This window comes from Aedes aegypti, chromosome 1 (genome assembly GCF_002204515.2).
Source record: "Aedes aegypti strain LVP_AGWG chromosome 1, AaegL5.0 Primary Assembly, whole genome shotgun sequence".
Classification (NCBI taxonomy): domain Eukaryota; kingdom Metazoa; phylum Arthropoda; class Insecta; order Diptera; family Culicidae; genus Aedes; species Aedes aegypti.
Window position 1 is genome coordinate 45,597,376 of NC_035107.1, and position 21,056 is coordinate 45,618,431.

General features: G+C 41.3%; 1 protein-coding gene across 4 annotated transcripts in view; it reads right to left on the minus strand.

The window, feature by feature from the left end:
* LOC5579479 (nuclear mitotic apparatus protein 1) overlaps positions 1–21,056 on the minus strand; it is a 72,955-nt gene that overhangs the window by 11,178 nt on the left and 40,721 nt on the right. The window contains exons 5-8 of one of the 4 annotated variants that reach the window (XM_021841573.1): positions 7,527–7,806; positions 4,818–5,032; positions 4,203–4,604; positions 1,497–3,242 (exon numbers count right to left, since the gene is read on the minus strand). In XM_021841573.1, coding sequence (XP_021697265.1) covers positions 1,719–3,242; positions 4,203–4,604; positions 4,818–5,032; positions 7,527–7,806 — 2,421 coding nt within the window. In that variant the 3' untranslated portion in view covers positions 1,497–1,718. Of the gene's footprint in view, positions 1–1,496; positions 3,243–3,581; positions 4,044–4,202; positions 4,605–4,722; positions 5,033–7,526; positions 7,807–21,056 lie in introns of those variants that run through there. The other 3 variants (XM_021841629.1, XM_021841694.1, XM_021841747.1) reach the window with 3 other exon arrangements.

A 21,056-nucleotide genomic window follows, 5' to 3' on the forward strand; every position in this document is an offset into this window, starting at 1 on the left:
TTGTTTATGCAGATGCGTCTAAACAACAATAATTTTCTTATGAATTTCTTCAAAACAACTTTTAGATAATTTTCAACATTTCTCAAGAAGAACTATCCTGTATTTCCATTGAAATTGACCAAATATTTCACTGTACTGTAAATTAGTGAATGCTTAAGTCTCAAAATGATTTTTGTTTGTGGATTTCGATAATAATTTCATACAGTAGTTGTTCTAATATTTTAAAAAGATTAATGGAAATTGACTAGTATCCAAAGTAAACATGCTGCTGAACCTATATTTTTTTTCACCTAGCGGAAATTTTTTTAATCAGGCTTTTCAGAGCCCTTGGATTTGCTGAACAGCTTTGCCGAAGGCACAAACCTTCTGGTGGATAAGAATATTGAGAAACAGACAGTTGAAGAAAATTTGTCACTAGCGTCACTTAGAGGATGGACTCTCAATCAAATTTTTCATCACCAAATAGCTCCTGATCTGCTGAACACACCGACCTTCTAGTTCATTTGAATACTGAGATATCCGTTTGAGGCCAATTTTTGACCCCTTCTGTTCATGTTTTTTTTTTCATTACCTAGAAAAGTAGATTGATCTATCAGTCTCCGAATTGTGGCCATTTAAAAACTCAAGGTTTGTTCCGGGATTCAAGGGTTAATCGATTTCTTCGATTCGATTCTTCTTCGATTCATTTATTGGTTTAGAATTAAGTTAGAAATTTTGGACAACTTTTGTCCTACTCGCTCCACCTGACTAAAACAACATTTTCTCGATTCTCTCGAAACTTCAAAAACTCCATGGATTTCGTTCACATTTTCGATAACAAAATATCAGGGGTGTAACCTATAAACCATTTTTTTTTTCGCTAGATGCAGCAACATTTGGGGCCCAGATAGCCGTAGCGGTAACCGCGCAGCTATACAGCAAGACCAAGCTGAGGGTCGTGGGTTCGAATCCCGCCGGTCGAGGATCTCTTCGAGTTGGAAATTTTCTCGACTTCCCAGGGCATAAATTATTATCGTACCTGCCACACGATATACGCATGCAAAAATGGTCATTGGCAAAGTAAGCTTAACAACTGTGGAAGTGCTCATAAGAACACTGAGCTGAGAAGCAGGCTCTGTCCCAGTGGGGACGTAACGCCAGAAAGAAGAAGAAGAAGAAGCATTTTGCTGTATTTTGCCTTGCTGAAATTTTTAGCAATTGTTTGCTGAATGGATTCGTACAAACCATTTTTTTAGTTAAATTCATAAATCAATTGCTGAATTTTACCTTGCTGAAATTTTCTTAACAACATAAATTTGTTGAATTTTAGCATATTTTAATGATTCTCAGCCATTTGGATTAATGAATGTTTCAGTTCGACAAATTTGGTGCCACCCTAATCTACAAAAAAAAAAAAAAAACAAATTGACTAATTCTACGATATCCAAACTCTTTCTACAGTAAACACTACTTTTCGTTAAAAAAAATCTAGGAAACAACACATTAAAAGTTACACATTTCATATACTAAATTTTCAAATTTTATTTCACGGCACAATCACACAATAGCTAGTTTAGGAATCATTTATCACAATTAATGGTTATATTTTAAAATTGAAATCTTACAAACTACGGGACACATTCGCTAAACACACTAATATGATGGAGCAAGTGGATGGAATCGTTTTCGCTTTTATCCTCTTTCGGAATACTTAACTTTTACTAAACTCACAACCATTTCTATACCTGGAACCCCACGTAATGCAGATAGATGCTGAAAAGCAGCGCTGAAAAACTCAATCCAGCAAACACTAGTAGAACCTCCGGGGTCCAGTCCACTTTGGCATCCGTAGCTCGATCATCACGACCGCCTGCCGAGAAACTTTCCAACGCTGTCACCGTAGAGAGCTGCTTCTGAATGCTGGCAATACGGAAAATTTCCGAGAATCGTTCCAACAGCGGAACGCTCACCGGTCCCAATCCCGTAGTCGAACTACTGACCACGTTTTCGAACGGATCGTGCATACTGCTCCGGTACAGCAGCAGCTGATTGGACGGTAAGATTTCGCTCGGACGATCCAGCACCATCTGATCGTTGAGCGCTTCGAAGTTACTCATGGAGCGATCGTGAGCGAACTTTTCGTTCGCGTCCGATCGATGTCCGTTGGAGTTGGAGTCCGGCACCATTTCATTGTTAGGTTTTTTGAAGTTACTTCTGAGGTGATCGTTGTCGATCTCTTCGGTCACGATCGATCGACGTCCGTCGGTGTTGGAGTCCGGAACCACTCTGCCAAACTCCTTGTCCCCGTCGGAACGATGTCCATTGGAGTTAAAGTCCGGCACCATTGCATCGTTGAACGATTCGTAGTTACTCGCGGAGTGATCGTGGGCGAACTCTTCGTTTTCGTCCCATCGATGTTCATTAGGGTTGGAGTTCGGTACGATTTCATCGTTGAGTATTTCGAAGTTACTTCTGGAGTGATCGTCCACGTCCGATCGATGTCCGTCGGAAATTGGTGAATCCAGCGTCATTTCATCGATGAGCTTTATGAAGCTACTCATGTAGTGATCGTTGCCGAACTCTTGGTTCACGGCCGATCGATCGATGGAATCCAGCGCCATTTCATCGTTGAACTCTTCGACGTTACTCCTGGAAGGAACGTTGCCGAACTCTTCGTTTCCATCTGATCGATGTCTCTCGGAGATGGAATCCAGCTTCATTCGATCGAAGAGCTGTACGAAGTTACTTATGGAAAGATCGTTAACGATCGGCTGAGATGTACTGTTTTCCGAATTGATTAGTTTGGTTCCGACATTTTCCGGGGTTACTTTCGAAGGTTCGTGATTATTGTTGTTCAGATCCTTGTGCCGAATCTGAGCCTTGGGGTCACCTTTCCCCGAAACGCCCATTCTGTTGATATCAATTTTGCGGATTTGATCGGAGGGTCCCTCGTAAGAGAACCCTTCGTAGGGATCGTCGGAAGGATCAACACCGCTAGCAGGACTGCTTCCTGCGCTGTCACTACTAGAATTTCTGCTGAGGTGACGATTTGTGTCGAACCGGGTCGTAACCTTACGAATGGGGAGATTTTTCCGGTTTTCAGGCGAGCTGTCGTCAGTCGAGGAGACCAGTCTTGATCGTCGGCGTCGCAGTCGTCGTTCGTCAAGGTCAGAACTTCCACAGTCGGCGGTTTGTCCTCGAATAGAGTTGAGTTTTGAGGGGAACGGATGTCGCATTGGGGGCAAGTCACCTCTTTTAGGGGTCTAGAGGTTGATGAATGTTAAGGTAAGAGTGAACAATGGCAAAATGGACGATTAAACGATCAGTCACCAATTATGTTATGAGACTAGACATACGCATATTCGGAAAATTACGGGATAGCGCCAATATCCGTTGGGAGTCTAAGACCGATACGATAACTCTGGAATCCAAAGATTATCCAGCGCGGTTAATGCAACATCTCCTAACAATTCGAGCCAATGTGGTGAGACCGTTTCATGCTGTGTATTTGTTTAGCATATAGTATTGTACCTAATGGAATGGACTGAACCAGTAAGACATTCAAATGGAGTAAGGTTCTTACAAAAAAATGTACAACTATCTAATTTGAAATGAGACGAGCAACTCGCCAGATGTTCATCAATAATTCTATATTAAGCTTTAAGGATCTCAAGATTACGATAGGATCTCACAATAAGGTTACCATCAAGGTTCTTATCAAAAATTCACTAAGGATCTTAGATCTTCTTATTAGCCTTGGCAATCCAACGTACACCAAAAGTTCGGCAAGTAAGTTGCTAATCATCCCAACAAAATTATAGAGAATGTCAATTGAAGAAAGCTACTTGTAAAAAATATATTAAAATAAGAAAATAACACAGAAAAACTACATCAACTCAAATTTTCTTAGAGTTAAAGTAACGAAGGTAATTTACCAAAGAATGATAAATTATTACACTGTATTTTGTAAACCTAAAACAAACAGTCTACTTTACGGGCGTCTTAACAACGTATTGCCGTTTTCGTCGCTCATCGAAACGCCAGCTTATGTTCAGTAGAGTAACCTACAAGGGCATAAAAGAAACGTATGGACGGATTAGTAGGTAAACCATGCAGAACCAACATACACACAAGCATAGCAAATCATAGCGAGATTCCATCCACTGCCTCATCCGACACTGAACCTAAATGTAGAAGGGGAAAAACTTTTTGTCTTTATCTACCTCGTCCTTCTGCTGGGGCTGCGACGAGTTGAACAGGTTCGACGAGCTGATCATCTGCTTGAACTTGCCGGGGGTCTTCCGGCGAGCGTTGAGGTCGGCATTGCTGCCACTGCTGTTGCCAGCGGTGGTAGCTAGAGCCGTCGAAGGATCCACGTTACTTTTCCGGCCGAAGCTCAGGCGGCCACCGAAGGCACCGCCGCCCGAGGACGATCCATTGCTGTTGTCCTTGAGAATTTCTTTGTACTGGAAGTCGTTGGTCGGCAGAGATCCACCGAACGAAAGACGACCGGCTTTCTTGCTCGGCGTCGGCGGTCCCGGTCGTTTGTAGGAAGTGGTTCCACTTTGTTTCTTGCGCGAAATCAAGCTCGTACTGCTGTCGTCCAAGTTACCGCCAGCGAGATCCTGTTTTGGAGAAGACAACGCAGAGTTCAAGTACGGAATATAAGGACAGAGCAAGAACGAAAGACGACCAATCACGCAAACGGACACACAAACGCACACACCACAAATACCAACTTAACTCATCGAGAATCAAGCAGAATGGCGGCCGGTTGATTCGTCTTCCTCTAATATAACACCACAACGTTTCTGGACGATCGGTACGGCCGTACTTACTCGATTGTCGTCGTCCGTCAGATTTCCGTCGACGTACTGAAGCGCGTAGCTATCCTTGAGATGCGGCCTAACCATTGAGTTGCGTTTCTGCAGTTCCGTCAGCGGGATCGATTCACGCCCGCCGAACGGTGGCGACATACGACCCGTCTTCAGATCCGTCAGGTAGGTGTTGTTGAACTGTTCGCCCTCTTCGTCCTCCATCTTGAGGTGGGAACCTGGATAGGGAGGTTTTCTCGATTAGGGTTGGGCTTTTCAACAGTCTAGAGCTGCAAGTCTCTACAACGTCTCTATTTTCAATGGAAGGTTTCTAAAATTGTAATTGTAATTGTAATTGCTCAATCCACACCCTGGCAGACAATTATCCGCCCATCTAGACACGGGCTGGGTGAGGACCTACCTAGCCTCCCCCGTTAACATGTCCTATACCGTTTAGCACACCGGGATCTTCCACAAGCAGGCGCCGGAATTAAAGCGGTCCCACAAGCTTCAGATACATTAAATAGATTTAGTCCCTCTGGCACTAAACCGAATGGCGCCCTCCGCTTCACCACTAGTACTGCTTCCCCACACGCCAAGCACAATATCGAAAGTAGTGCGTTGTATAGCAAATACAGTACACCACCTCCGACACTATGCCAAATGTACAGGAAAAACAGCACCAGTAAGAAAGCGGAAGGCGCACCACTCGGTTCAGTGCCAGAAGGACTATAAGTATAACGAAGAAGAAACGAAAAGATAGTAGAGTTGGTTCGGTTATTTGATTGCTGAAACGAAAAAAAACAGAAAAAACAGAAACAAAGTGTTAACATTAAAACGGGGTTTTATAATTGATAAATGTATCGATAGTTTCTCATCTGTTACGTTTCCTTATCGTAGCGCTGTCGATTTTTCCATCTCCAGGGTGTTCGTCTCCGCTCGAGCAATGAGGACCATGATGAAATGAGAATATAAAAATGTGAGCATTAGTGTTGATCTAGTAATAGATTAATTTAAACTGCTTTTCATGTGCTAAGTAACTTGTAAACTCCTACTCAATTATGTTTTGTTGGCCTACACGTTTTATTTAGATACAATTTTTATTTAGAAAACTATTTGGATCCGAGATTTTAGGTGCAGATTGAGCATGTTTGATAAAACAAGCATCCTGTTTTCAGTTGAAGAATGTTCAAGAAGTTGATGATTCTGTTATTTATACTGGCTACATACAAGAATTCACTATTGATGTAATATATGGATATTGAAAGTTCCAACGCGCGATTATAATACTTCAGTTTTCGTGCTGTTGTATTGGTGTAAGTAGTGGGAAACCAATCAGTTTGGTGATTCTAACGGTAACAAATAGCAAGACGAAAGGAAAGTTGATAATCTATCATCATTATGATTTCAGTCCTAATTTCATGATCCGTTTAATAAATTCCGCGTATGATTCGGCAATTTTAACAATTTATACATGTGTATTCGAATAAAACAGACTACGGGCATTTATTACCTGTTGCAAGGTTCCTAAGTGATCAGATATTTATCATTTTCTACAGCCTAATTTAATAATACCTACATTGGGTTGTAACAAAAATTTGATCTTGGGATGTTGATTTGCCTCCTAATCATAGTTTCGACAATAGTCACATGCTTACTATCCCTTATGGCAGTGTTGTTGATTCTATTGTCTATCGCTCATCAGTTTCGCGCCACCCGGCAGGGACTTGGTCCTATGTACCCAATACTCTGCTGTGTCTTAACTTCACGCAATACATTCTGTAGATGTGTGATACAGTTTGCGGAATATTATGATTTATCACTTCGTTCAGATGGAAAATTCTGTTATGGTACCATATTCACATATCAGATAACTCCCACCTGGAACGATGTAATACATCGGAGACATGTAGATTCAGATGTATGTAGACGATCTATGCCTAGTTCGGCTCTGATCGACAGGCAATCAGTGTATTCAGTTTTTCAACTAGCTTGAAGCGATGAACGTATCAAGACAAGCTCTCCACTATATCTGCTAGCAATCACCGGTCGTCGATAGACATTTCGGTTCTTTTCTGCTAAAGAAAGACCCGATTGTATGCCAAAGACTATGGCTCATGCTTTTCAATACAGCTGGAAAAACAAGAACTACACCCAGCACCAAATAGTACGTAACTATGAGGCGGACCGGAAGGTTTGATAAGCAATCCCCACCCATCCCCAATGGAAGGTTTCTAAAATCTCTATTTAAACCAAAATGGTTTAGGTCACTTTTATAATATGCTTGCGAATCCTGGGACAAATTTCTAGGGTCCTCAGAGAAACCTTCAGATTTCTACTGGGATACTTTCAGGGACTCCTACAGGGATTCCTTCACTAATTCTCTCAGCGATATTTCAGCGGATGCTAAGAAAAATTTCTTGAGAATTTGCTCCAAGAAATACCTCCAACAAATTTCCAAAAGAATTACTTTAAAAACTTTCCATAGGCTATCCTCCAGATATTTTTCCACTAATTCAACCACCGATTTCTTAAGTTGTTTAGGACAGAAATGCCCAACCTTTTAGAACCGCAGGCCAAATCTCAGAAACAAAATTGTATGGCGTCCATTTTTTTTAGAACAAAAAATCTCTGACATTCAATATTCAGCTGGAACAGTAAAGCGGCTTTTGAGTGAGTTCCTTTCGAAATCGTTCGCAAAAAGATACATTGCTCTCCTCAACGAATACTTACGTAGTTGAACGGTACCCGGTGGCGGCATGAGCGACCTCCGCTCCTTCATCTGTTCCATGATGCGCAGCTTGGATTTCATGAACTCATTCTCCTTCATTATCTCGAGATGTGTCACGTTCATATCGGCTATCTGTTTCTGCAGTTTGCTGGTGAGGATTTGATGTTTTTCCAACTGTTCATCTTTCTCTTTCAGCTTTTCGTCAAAGCCGAGCTTCTGTTGCAGTAGATCCTTCTCGTGCTTGGCATCCTTCTTTCCAGTTTCCTCGTGGTATAACGTTACCTGTAAAGAAAAAAATAGTGGCAAATGTAATCATTGAACGTTATTGTTTAATTTCGTTTTGTTGTGGATGTCAGGGTATAAGTTTGTACCGGTATTTGCCACCCGGATTTTATACCTCTTTACGGCACAAATGGAATATGGAATGGAATGGTTTATAGAAACAACGTTTCTGATCAATTCTTATATTTTTCCTACTAAACATGGATTGAAAGCTTTAGTTTAACGTGTTGATATATTTCTTTATGTATTGCACACATAGCTGAAAAGCTAATACAAACTGTGTACAGCTACTTATCAAGGTAGTTCAATGCTGTTCAAGTACCACTTGGGGTTGGTACCGCTTTGGTGAGGATATCTACCAGTTTATCATTGGAAGCGACTGTAGTGAACGAAAGATGGTAGAAATACATTCACATCTGATCGCTACTACGATAGTTACCAGAATGACTGACGATTCCACGGAAGCCTACTACCACTCATTTCTGCTGAACCGATTTCATCTCGGTTCAATCGCATGACAATCGCCACACTTACGAGCGTGAGACGAAGTGCAATCTTCACGTTGCGTTTCCGACCACGACACGAACTTTCGCCCGTCGGGTCTAAATCGGTTTAGTACAACTAACACGTTTTTTTCGGTTAGGGGTACTCAAATGGCACGATAAATCTCCAACTTCTACACACATCGCCGAATATAGCAATTTCGCTGGGCATTCTAACCATAACCACTACATTATTCCCCTTCTCTACTCTGCAAAAACATGTTTTCGATTTTGTTTGAGTCATCATTACGTGAAAATTTTCTTAGATTCAATGCAAACTCTTTACAATTACCAAGCCAATCCGATCACTAAATTTTTACTAAATTTAAGGCCGCACGGGACGTCATCATAATCACCCTATCCATTTGAAGAAGCAAATCCCAAGAACCACTCCATATATCGATGCGAAAAATGTATCACTACGATTCTATATATGTAGTGCACAACCTAATACATTTTCAGCTTCATCGGTTCACTAAAACTCGAGATTTGCTTTCACAAAGTTTTGATGATGATTGTTAGAGTGAGACAAAAGATAGGGAAAATAACACGGTCTCCCGTGTCCCCTTAATTAATTTCCAACCCGAATCGAAAGCATTTTCAATCCATATCCAAATCCAATTTAAATCTCATGAAATTCACATATGAATTCATTTTTTAAATAGATTTAGTCCTGGTTTATCCATGAATCTAATTCAAATCAAATCTAACGTAATCCATATCCAATCTAAATCGAACCCAATACCAATGCATATCCAAACAAATTCACATAAAATGCTAATCCAATCCAATTCACATCCGATCAATATCAAATCCAACTCAAGTTCAATCCAAATTCAATCTAAAATCTATCCAAATCCAATCCAAATTCCATTCAAACCCAAACCAATCCAAATGCAATCCAAATCCAATCTAAATTTAATCCAAATCCAATCCAAATCAAATCCAAATCCAATACAAATGCAATTCTATTGCAATCCAAATGCAATCTAAATCCAATCCAAATCCAATCCAAATCCAAATCCAAACCCAATCCAAACCCAATCCAAACCAATCCAAATCCAATCCAAATCCAATCCAAATCTAATCCAAATCCAATCCAAATCCAATCCAAATCCCATCCAAATCCAATCCAAATCCAATCCAAATCCAATCCAAATCCAATCCAAAATCCAATCCAAATCCAATCCAAATCCAATCCAAATCCAATCCAAATCCAATCCAAATCCAATCCAATCCAAATCCCAAACCCAATCCAAATCCAATCCAAATCCAATCCAAATCCAATCCAAAACCAAATCCAAATCCAATCCAAATCCAATCCAAATCAATCCAAATCCAATCCAAATCCAATCCAAATCCAATCCAAATCCAATCCAAATATAATCCAAATCCAATCCAAATCCAATCCAAATCCAATCCAAATCCAATCCAAATCCAATCCAAATCCAATCCAAATCCAATCCAAATCCAATCCAAATCCAATCCAAATCCAATCCAAATCCAATCCAAATCCAATCCAAATCCAATCCAAATCCAATCAAATCCAATCCAAATCCCAATCCAAATCCAATCCAAATCCAATCCAAATCCAATCCAAATCCAATCCAAATCCAATCCAAATCCAATCCAAATCCAATCCAAATCCAATCCAAATCCAATCCAAAATCCAAATCCAAATCCAATCCAAATCCAATCCAAATCCAATCCAAATCCAATCCAAATCCAATCCAAATCCAATCCAAATCCAATCCAAATCCAATCCAAATCCAATCCAAATCCAATCCAAATCCAATCCAAATCCCAATCCAAATCCAATCCAAATCCCAATCCAAATCCAATCCAAATCCAATCCAAATCCAAATCCAATCCAAATCCAATCCAAATCCAATCCAAATCCAATCCAAATCCAATCCAAATCCAATCCAAATCCCAATCCAAAATCCCAATCCAAATCCAATCCAATCCAATCAAATCCAATCCAAATCCAATCCAAATCCAATCCAAATCCAATCCAAATCCAATCCAACCAATCCAAATCCAAATCCAAATCCAATCCAAATCCAATCCAAATCCAATCCAAATCCAATCCAAATCCAATCCAAATCCAATCCAAATCCAATCCAAATCCAATCCAAATCCAATCCAAATCCAAATCCAATCCAAATCCAATCCAAATCCAATCCAAATCCAATCCAAATCCAATCCAAATCCAATCCAAATCCAATCCAAATCCAATCCAAATCCAATCCAAATCCAATCCAAATCCAATCCAAAATCCAATCCAAATCCAATCCAAATCCAATCCAAATCCAATCCAAATCCAATCCAAATCCAATCCAAATCCAATCCAAATCCAATCCAAATCCAATCCAAATCCAATCCAAATCCAATCCAAATCCAATCCAAATCCAATCCAAATCCAATCCAAATCCACAATCCAAATCCAAATCCAAATCCAATCACAATCCAATCCAAATCCAATCCAAATCCAATCCAAATCCAATCCAAATCCAATCCAAATCCAATCCAAATCCAATCCAAATCCAATCCAAATCCAATCCAAATCCAATCCAAATCCAATCCAAATCCAATCCAAATCCAATCCAAATCCAATCCAAATCCAATCCAAATCCAATCCAAATCCAATCCAAATCCAATCCAAATCCAATCCAAATCCAATCCAAATCCAATCCAAATCCAATCCAAATCCAATCCAAATCCAATCCAAATCCAATCCAAATCCAATCCAAATCCAATCCAAATCCAATCCAAATCCAATCCAAATCCAATCCAAATCCAATCCAAATCCAATCCAAATCCAATCCAAATCCAATCCAAATCCAATCCAAATCCAATCCAAATCCAATCCAAATCCAATCCAAATCCAAATCCAATCCAAATCCAATCCAAATCCAATCCAAATCCAATCCAAATCCAATCCAAATCCAATCCAATCCAATCCAATCCAATCCAATCCAAATCCAATCCAAATCCAATCCAAATCCAATCCAAATCCAATCCAAATCCAATCCAAATCCAATCCAAATCCAATCCAAATCCAATCCAAATCCAATCCAAATCCAATCCAAATCCAATCCAAATCCAATCCAAATCCAATCCAAATCCAATCCAAATCCAATCCAAATCCAATCCAAATCCAATCCAAATCCAATCCAATCCAAATCCAATCCAAATCCAATCCAAATCCAATCCAAATCCAATCCAAATCCAATCCAAATCCAATCCAAATCCAATCCAAATCCAATCCAAATCCAATCCAAATCCAATCCAAATCCAATCCAATCCAATCCAAATCCAATCCAAATCCAATCCAAATCCAATCCAAATCCAATCCAAATCCAATCCAAATCCAATCCAAATCCAATCCAAATCCAATCCAAATCCAATCCAAATCCAATCCAAATCCAATCCAAATCCAATCCAAATCCAATCCAAATCCAATCCAAATCCAATCCAATCCAATCCAAATCCAATCCAAATCCAATCCAAATCCAATCCAAATCCAATCCAAATCCAATCCAAATCCAATCCAAATCCAATCCAAATCCAATCCAAATCCAATCCAAATCCAATCCAAATCCAATCCAAATCCAATCCAAATCCAATCCAAATCCAATCCAATCCAATCCAATCCAATTCCAAATCAATCCAAATCCAATCCAAATCCAATCCAAATCCAATCCAAATCCAATTCCAAATCCAATCCAAAATCCAATCCAATCCAATCCAAATCCAATCCAATCATCCAAATCCAATCCAATCCAATCCAAATCCCAATCCATCCAATCCAAATCCATCCAAATTCCAATTCCCAATCCCCAATCCAAATCCAATCCAAATCCATCCCAAATCCAATCCAAATCCCAATCCAAATCCAATCCAAAATCCAATCCAAATCCCAATCCAAATCCGAATCCAATCCAATCCAAATCCAATCCAATCCAATTCCAAATCCAATCCAACAATCCAAATCCAATCCAATCAAATCCCAAATCCAATCCAATCCAATCCAATCCAATCCAAATCCAATCCAATCCAATCCAAATCCAATCCAAATCCAATCCAAATCCAATCCAAATCCAATCCAAATCCAATCCAAATCCAATCCAAATCCAATCCAAATCCAATCCAAATCCAATCCAATCCAATCCAATCCAATCCAAATCCAATCCAAATCCAATCCAAATCCAATCCAAATCCAATCCAAATCCAATCCAAATCCAATCCAAATCCAATCCAAATCCAATCCAAATCCAATCCAATCCAATCCAAATCCAATCCAAATCCAATCCAAATCCAATCCAAATCCAATCCAAATCCAATCCAAATCAATCCAAATCAATCCAAATCCAATCCAAATCCAATCCAAATCCAATCCAAATCCAATCCAATCCAATCCAAATCCAATCCAATCCAATCCAATCCAATCCAAATCCAATCCAAATCCAATCCAAATCCAATCCAATCCAAATCCAATCCAAATCCAATCCAAATCCAATCCAAATCCAATCCAAATCCAATCCAAATCCAATCCAAATCCAATCCAAATCCAATCCAAATCCAATCCAAATCCAATCCAAATCCAATCCAAATCCAATCCAAATCCAATCCAAATCCAATCCAAATCCAATCCAAATCCAATCCAAATCCAATCCAAATCCAATCCAAATCCAATCCAAATCCAATCCAAATCCAATCCAAATCCAATCCAAATCCAATCCAAATCCAATCCAAATCCAATCCAAATCCAATCCAAATCCAATCCAAATCCAATCATAAAGCAAATCCAATCTAAATTCGATTCAAATCTAATCCAAACCCAATCCTAATGCAATCCAATTGCAATTCAAATTCAATCCAAATGTAATCAAAATCCAATGTAAATGAAATCCAAATATAATCCAAATTCCACTCCAAATCAAATCCAAATTCAATTCAATTCGAATCCAAATCCAATCTAATTGCAATTCGAGTGCAATCCAAATCCAAATATAATCCAAATCCAATCCAAATCCATTCCAGATCCAATCCAAATCAAATCCAAATCAAATCCAAATCCAATTCAAATTGAATCATAATCCAATACAAATGCAAATCTAATCCCAATTCAATCCAAATTCAAATCCAATCCAAATTCAATCCAAATCCAATCCAAAACCAAATTCAATCTAAAACCAATCCGAATAGAATAAATATCCAACCTTACCCATTCCTTATCCGGAGAAATATAATCACTTTTGATTCTATCCAAATCTTATTCACCTTCAAATCAAATCCAATTCACATTAAAACATAATCCGATAAAATTAAATCATAAGCAATCTAAATCCATCTCACATCCAATTCAAATCTTATCCAAGTTAAAGCCGAATAATCTCCATTCTTATGTTGTTTTCATTATTTTTTTTCTTAAACTTTCCAATACCATTGTAGTGAACGAAAGATGGTAGAAATACATTCACATCTGATCGCTACTACGATAGTTACCAGAATGACTGACGATTCCACGGAAGCCTACTACCACTCATTTCTGCTGAACCGATTTCATCTCGGTTCAATCGCATGACAATCGCCACACTTACGAGCGTGAGACGAAGTGCAATCTTCACGTTGCGTTTCCGACCACGACACGAACTTTCGCTCGTCGGGTCTAAATCGGTTTAGTACAACTAACACGTTTTTTTCGGTTAGGGGTACTCAAATGGCACGATAAATCTCCAACTTCTACACACATCGCCGAATATAGCAATTTCGCTGGGCATTCTAACCATAACCACTACAGCGACATGTTTCAATTGTAATGTCTTCTTTTCTATCTGATCTTGAACGATGTGATGCCTTATATCAATATGCTTGCTTCTTGGGGAATATCCCATCTCTTTTTCTACTAGACTGATGGCACTTGTATTGTCACAGATCATTAGGAGTGGTGATGAGATTCCTTCAAGTTCAGTAATAAAGCCTCGCCACCAAAGCGCTTCTTGAGTCACAGCCGATAGTGCCATATTTTCAGCTTCAGTGGAAAGCACAACAGTGTGTTGTTTACGCGAACTCCAAGCCACTGCTCGACCATTTTTCAGGAACACATATTCACTAGTAGAGCACCTTATATCCACATCATTTCCCCAGTCAGCATCTGTGTAAACTTGAAGTTGATTGGCAGTATTCTTTGCATAAGTGAGCTTCCATGTTCTTGTTCCTTCTAGGTACCTCAAGATACGTTTCGCAGCGATCTAAAGAGCCTCTCAGAGTCTTCACAAAAACTACTCACCAGGTTTACAGCATGGCATGGCAAATATCTGGGCTTGAACACTGAGCCAGGAACTGCAAGCTTCCGACTAATTACCGAAAAGGAATTTTCTTCATTTTATCACGTTCAGCTTCCGTCTTAGGTTTCATTTGGCTTGTTAACTTCTGATTGCGATCCAATGGAGTTTGTACGGAATTGCATTTAGCCATTTTGAATTTTTCCAGCAATTCGTTTACATAGCGTTCTTGAACGGTGGCGATGAATCCTTCTCCTTTGGTAATCTGGATTCCTAGACCTTGCAAGGTCTCGTTTCACAGCTTCGATTAGAACTTGTTCTCCTTCAATGTAATAATAAACGCAGGTATCAAATTTCGGTCGCTTCAGACCCATTCGTTTTAATTCGCTGTCCAGCTTGAGATTCCAAACGCAACTGGCCTGTTTCAATCCATATAGCACCTTTTTCAACATACACGCTCGGTTTGTCCCATCTTCGAAACCTTCAGGCTGTTGCATGAAGATTTCCTCGTCTCCTACATCATCTTGTAAGAACGCAGTAACTGCGTCCATTTGATGAACTTCCATGTCCAACTCTACAGCCTTAGCCATAAGATACCGAATTGTTGAATATCAGACAACAGGTGAATACGTTTCGGTATAATCTATGCCTTCGATTTGAGAACAGCCTTTAATAACCAGTCTCGCCTTGAAACAGTCGATCGATCCTTCCGAATTGGTCTTGATTTTATATACCCATTTATGTCGTAATGCTTTTCACCCAGCTGGTAGTTGCATTATAATTCACGTACGATTTTGCATCAGCGCTTCATACTCGACGTTCATTGCATCAATCCATTGCTCCCTGAAACATTGTTCCACCGCTTCACGGTACGTATTAGGGTCTTGCAAAACATCAGTAGCCTTCTGCGTGTCGTTAAAACGTTGACCAACCTGTCCACCTGCCTGGCGAGAGATTCGCTCATCAGAACTGTCCTGTGAAATGGCAGGTTTCTGAGGGAAGGCACTGTACTCATAATCAAAATACTTGCCTGGGTGTTGGCGCTCCCTCGCGCTGCACCTCACCACACTTTCTATCGGTAGCACTAAAATTTGCGGAGGGAGCGCAGTGATGCTAGCCGGCTCCACAACGGTTGCATCGAGCTCATCAACGGTCGATTCGTATCCGTCCATGCTTTCTTCGTCGCTTCCATCATTTTCATCAACTGCTGGTGTTACATTCGGATTTGAGACTTCTGCACATTCAGTTAAGTCCATGTCATTTACGTCTACTACTTTTACTTAATCACGATCGCTACTACTCACGCTTTCATTGATGATAATCACGTATCAGTTAATAACTAACTTACCAGTCTCCGAATCATACAGCCGGTAGCCCTTGGAATTCGTTGCATATCCAATGAACAAACACACTTCAGATTTTCTATCCAATTTTCGTCGCTTATTTTTCGGTACATGTGCCATTGCTTTCGCGCCGAATGTTCTCAGGTGTAAAATAACTGGTCTGACTTGAGTGAACTTCTCCTCCGCAGTAACAATAGCCCCTTTGGTAGGCGATCTATTTAAGCCTAGTATCCACATCCTAAGTAGAGCGGTCAAGTACAATTTGTTGCTAATTACCAAAGTAATTTTGACAGCTGATTCAGAATGAGCGAAGTGTCACTTTTACTTGCGGAATAATTGAGCGGCACATTTTTCCGTACGGAATAGTGACAGCTCCATTTGATTTGTACGGCAGGCGTTACCAATGTTACGAAATCAGCGCTACTTGTCAACTGGATACAGCTCAAGTAATTTGGACAGCTGAAGTATTTCTTGGCCATTACTTGTCCTATCCTTTTGCACAGTACTTACGAAGTGGATACCAACCATTATTAAGGTAAACTGCAGTACCAACAGCTGCATCCCAGAACCGCTTGGTTAATGCAGTATCGAATAAAAAAGCCCTAGCTCGCTCCACAATCGATTGGTTCTTCCTTTCTGCTAAACCATTTTGTTCGGGATTATATGGAACTGTTGTCTCGTGTAAAATGCCGTGTTCACGAATGTAACATTCAAAATTGCTTCCAAAATACTCCTTTCCATTATAGGTCCTTAATCGCTTCAATTTTTTACCAGTTTGTGTCTAAAAGTATGCTTTGAAATCTTGGAAAGCCATAACTATATCTCTCTTCTGTCACTCGCCACACATGCTGTTGCCTGACTCACCATCTTCAACTTGTAAAGATCGTTTGCCTGAGATCCTATTGCAACCAACTCGTTCGTCTGAGCATTGAAGACCTTGCAAGCACTATCCGTGAAGACAATCTTATGTCTCTTCTTGCAAATCTGGCTCACCGACAGCAAATGGATGGCCAAATCTGGAACACATAAAACATCTGAGAGTGAAATCAGGCTGTACTGCAGCTTCTAGGAGAACATTTCCAACTGGAAACACCGGAACTTCTGCGTTATTGGTAGCATTGATAGCTTGTGAGGTGCTTCTGGCATCGATGAGTTTACTTCGTTCTCGACACATATGAACAATAGCACCGGAATCAAATATCCATTGTTCTTGGTTCTTCATCTGGTTCACATTGGCACTGAATGCGGCGTTTCTCGAGCTCTTCCTATGATGCGGTCCAGCACTAGAATCTTCATTCATGCATTTCTGAGGACAGTCCGAAGCAAAATGTCCAATCTGTTTGCATTTGAAGTACTTGGCGCTAGATTTGTCCTTCTTGGGTGGCTTCTTCTGAAAATTACTTACGAAAGCACCTTCCGATCCACAGTACTTGGGAACGCTCGTGATTTTACCATCTTGAAGATGTTTTGATTTTACTGCATCCGCTGTTATCTTGGTACCCGAAGCTTCTATACCCATAATCATCGGCTCGTAGTTTTCTGGCAATCCCATCAGGAGCAAGCTTGCTAGCCATGTATCATCCACCTTGAAGCCTACATCGGCCAATTTGTGGCTTGTCGACATAATTTCATTGACATATTCCTGAGGAATACCATCAGATTGGATACAACGGCCAAGTTGCAGCTGGAGTGTAATAGTTCGGGGAAAGGAAGGTGGACCCATAGGCTCATTCCTAACGTGCCGATGTGGACGACCAGAAATCATGGAGAAGATAACTTCTTCCTGACCTAGTTTTTATCAAGCCATGGATGCTTCCGGAAATATCTGTACAGATTCGGACCTGTCCGGCCTGTCCAAATATAAAGGAGACACCAGAGCATATAATATTTGACTGCCCTCGATTCAGGGATATACGAAACGAGATGATGTCAGACACCGCAAGCATCCTAAATCTGGACCACATCGTGCAGACCATGTGCCAGCATGTAAGTACTTGGAATGCGATGAACAGAGGAATAACGCAGATTATGTCGTCGCTGCAAAGGAGGTGGCGTTAAGACCAGAGAGCTCCGGGCAGCGATCGGAGTTGGCTAGATCCTCCGTACGCGATTAGATCGAGTGGAGCGTAGTATTGGTAATATGTCGTCTGAGCGCCTGCAAACCTGAGAGAAAGGAGACAGCTGGCTTAGATTGCGAGCTATCAAAAGTCCAGGGTACCTGTCACCAACTGTCACTGGAAAACCGCACAATCGAAGGGCAGAGTATGAAAAACCGTCAAAAATCAAGTAAAAGTAATTGAAATTTGTAGGTGTTTTTCGAAGGTTTCACATTTGTAAAAGTTCTTCTTCTTTTTCTTTCTGGCATTACGTCCCAACTGGGACAAAGCCTGCTTCTCAGTGTTCTTATGAGCACTTCCACAGTTATTAACTGAGAGCTTTCTTTGCCGATTGACCATTTTTGCATGTGTATATCGTGTGGCAGGTACGAAGATACTCTATGCCCTGGGAATCGAGAAAATTTCCTTTACGAAAAGATCCTCGACCAGTGGGATTCGAACCCACGACCCTCAGCATGGTCATGCTGAATAGCTGCGCGTTTACCGCTACGACTATCTGGGCCCCATTTGTAAAAGTTGTATACCTAAATATAGTTATTGGCAAACTGCTATTGATTTTTTTGTATTAATAGTTTTTCTTATTTTGACCAAAATAAATTCATCTGACCATTGTGCACAACCCAAAAATTAAAGAAAAAACTCAAAGAAGGCAAGAAAACATGCCAGCTGTCAGTGAGCCGTCTCTTCTCTCTTAGCTGCAAACCGGAAGTCATCCTTCAAACGGAATTGCAGAACCAACCCTGGCACTTGGCCGTCCAACGTCGTGTGCGAAACAGCACCGGCAAATGATCGCCGGAAGTTTCCCTCCACCGGAATCGCAGGATCGACCTCGATATCTGCCTGGCCAGCTTCGGAGTAGACTACGTCCACCGTTGGGGACTAGTTGAGTAGATCACGTTGTTGCACCGGCAAAAGGTCATCGGGGTCCCGGTGAACCGGAAGTTTCCCACCACCGGAATCACAGGACCGATCTCTTCGTCAGCCCGGATAACATCGGTTCGGGAGATCTTCGCCGCCGAGGAAATTTTCGTCGGAGTAGGATAGATCCAACACCGGGGACTACTCAGAGTAGTACGTAGCGTATTAGCGGCTTGAGTCGTCGAAGCGACAGTAAACCGGAAGCCATCCTCCAACCGGCATCCAACTGGTCAACCAGGATAGCTCGAACAGCAGCAGCGGAAAACGAGTCGTAGTAGAGTAGTGAAGTGCGCATGAGCGTCCAGTAGAAGTTCAACAGGGCTTTGACGTGAGGTCGGCCCAAGAGTAGAATGCGTCGTCGCACAGAAAGCTGTCCAAAGCCCCGGTGCAAGTGCCTAACGTGAGCCCTAAACCGTGCCAACAAACAACAGATCAGGCTTTTGAAGTCTTTATTTACTCTACTATGAAATAAAAAACAACAACATTTCGGCTCACGACACGAAGTTTTTGCGGGATGCGTTGAGTTTCTAGTAGAACTAGTGTGTTTCCTGAGAACGACACAGCTTCTTTCTAACGGCCGGGAATCCGGGAATGAAGGGGATTGCTGTCTCCCCAGCGGTTTGTATCGTTCCTATTTTTGACAAGTTCCCTGCTATCATTATCCTGCACTGTATTCTTTTACTCGATAATCATTCGACGCAGTATATGGCTGCTTTGAACGCCTCTTTAGCAGTCCTCAAAGGAGATTTCAGATTAGACCGTTGCGAGTCGACACATCGCCTTCGTATCGATATAATTATGTCTCCTGTCATTTCGTTTTCTGCCTCCACACCATTCAGGATTTCATCGCAGTGCTGCTTTCACTTTTCGATCGCCTCGCCCTCATACTTCAAAATACATTCATCTCTATCGCAACACATTTTGACTAGCGACACGAAGCCTTTGCGGAATGCGTTGTAGATCTTGTGCGTTTCCTAAGATCAATACAGCTTCAGGAAAGGATCAGCTGTCTCCTTATCTGTTTGTATCACTCCCAATTTTGATGAGATCCCAGTTGTCTCATCCGGCGACGCTGTAGTAATCAGTAGTGACACCAGATTGTCTGAGTCGTTTCAGATTAGAACGTGGCGGGCGCCGGTAACGTATGTTATCCACAACGGAAAGTGATTCTGCTCCACTTGGTCAAACCACCTAGCTCGTTGCGCTCCTCTCCGTCTTCTTCTTTCTGGCGTTACGTCCCAACTGGGACAAAGCCTGCTTCTCAGATTAGTGTTCTTATGAGCACTTCCACAGTTATTAACTGAGAGCTTTCTTTGCCGATTGACCATTTTTGCATGTGTATATCGTGTGGCAGGTACGAAGATACTCTATGCCCAGGGAATCGAGAATATTTCCTTTGCGAAAAGATCCTCGACCAGCGGGATTCGAACTCACGACCCTCAGCATGGTCATGCTGAATAGCTGCGCGTTTACCGCTACGGCTATCTGGCCCCCCTCCTCTCCGTCTTGTATCGGCCGAATATGAGGTGAACATCATTTTTGCGGGATTGTTGACCGGCATGCTCACAACGTGGCCCGGCCATCGTACCCTTCCAGTTTTGGCGATTTTCTGGATACTGGGTTCATTGTAGAGTTGCGCAAGCTCGTGGCTCATTCTTCTCTTCCATACGTCGTTCTCACATACTCTGCCATAGTTCGTCGTAAGCACACGTCGTTCAAAAACTTCTAGCGCTTGCAGGTCCTCTTCGAGCATTGTCCACATCCCATGCCCTACCGGAGGACTACCGGTCTTATCAGCGTCTTGTACATGGTACAGTTAGTACGGAGGTGAAGTTTGCCAGACCGCAAGGTCTTGTAGAGTCCATAGTAAGCAATTCTTATTTCGAATTTCTCTGCTGCAGTTGTTATCTGACGTTACTGTGCAGTTTGGATAATCAAAGGAATCACGCTCCACGCGATGCTTATGCAACTTATCCAGACAAGTGTCGGTTCTCAAGTGAGGCAGCATGAATGCATCTTGTGGGAAAGTGACAGTAGTGA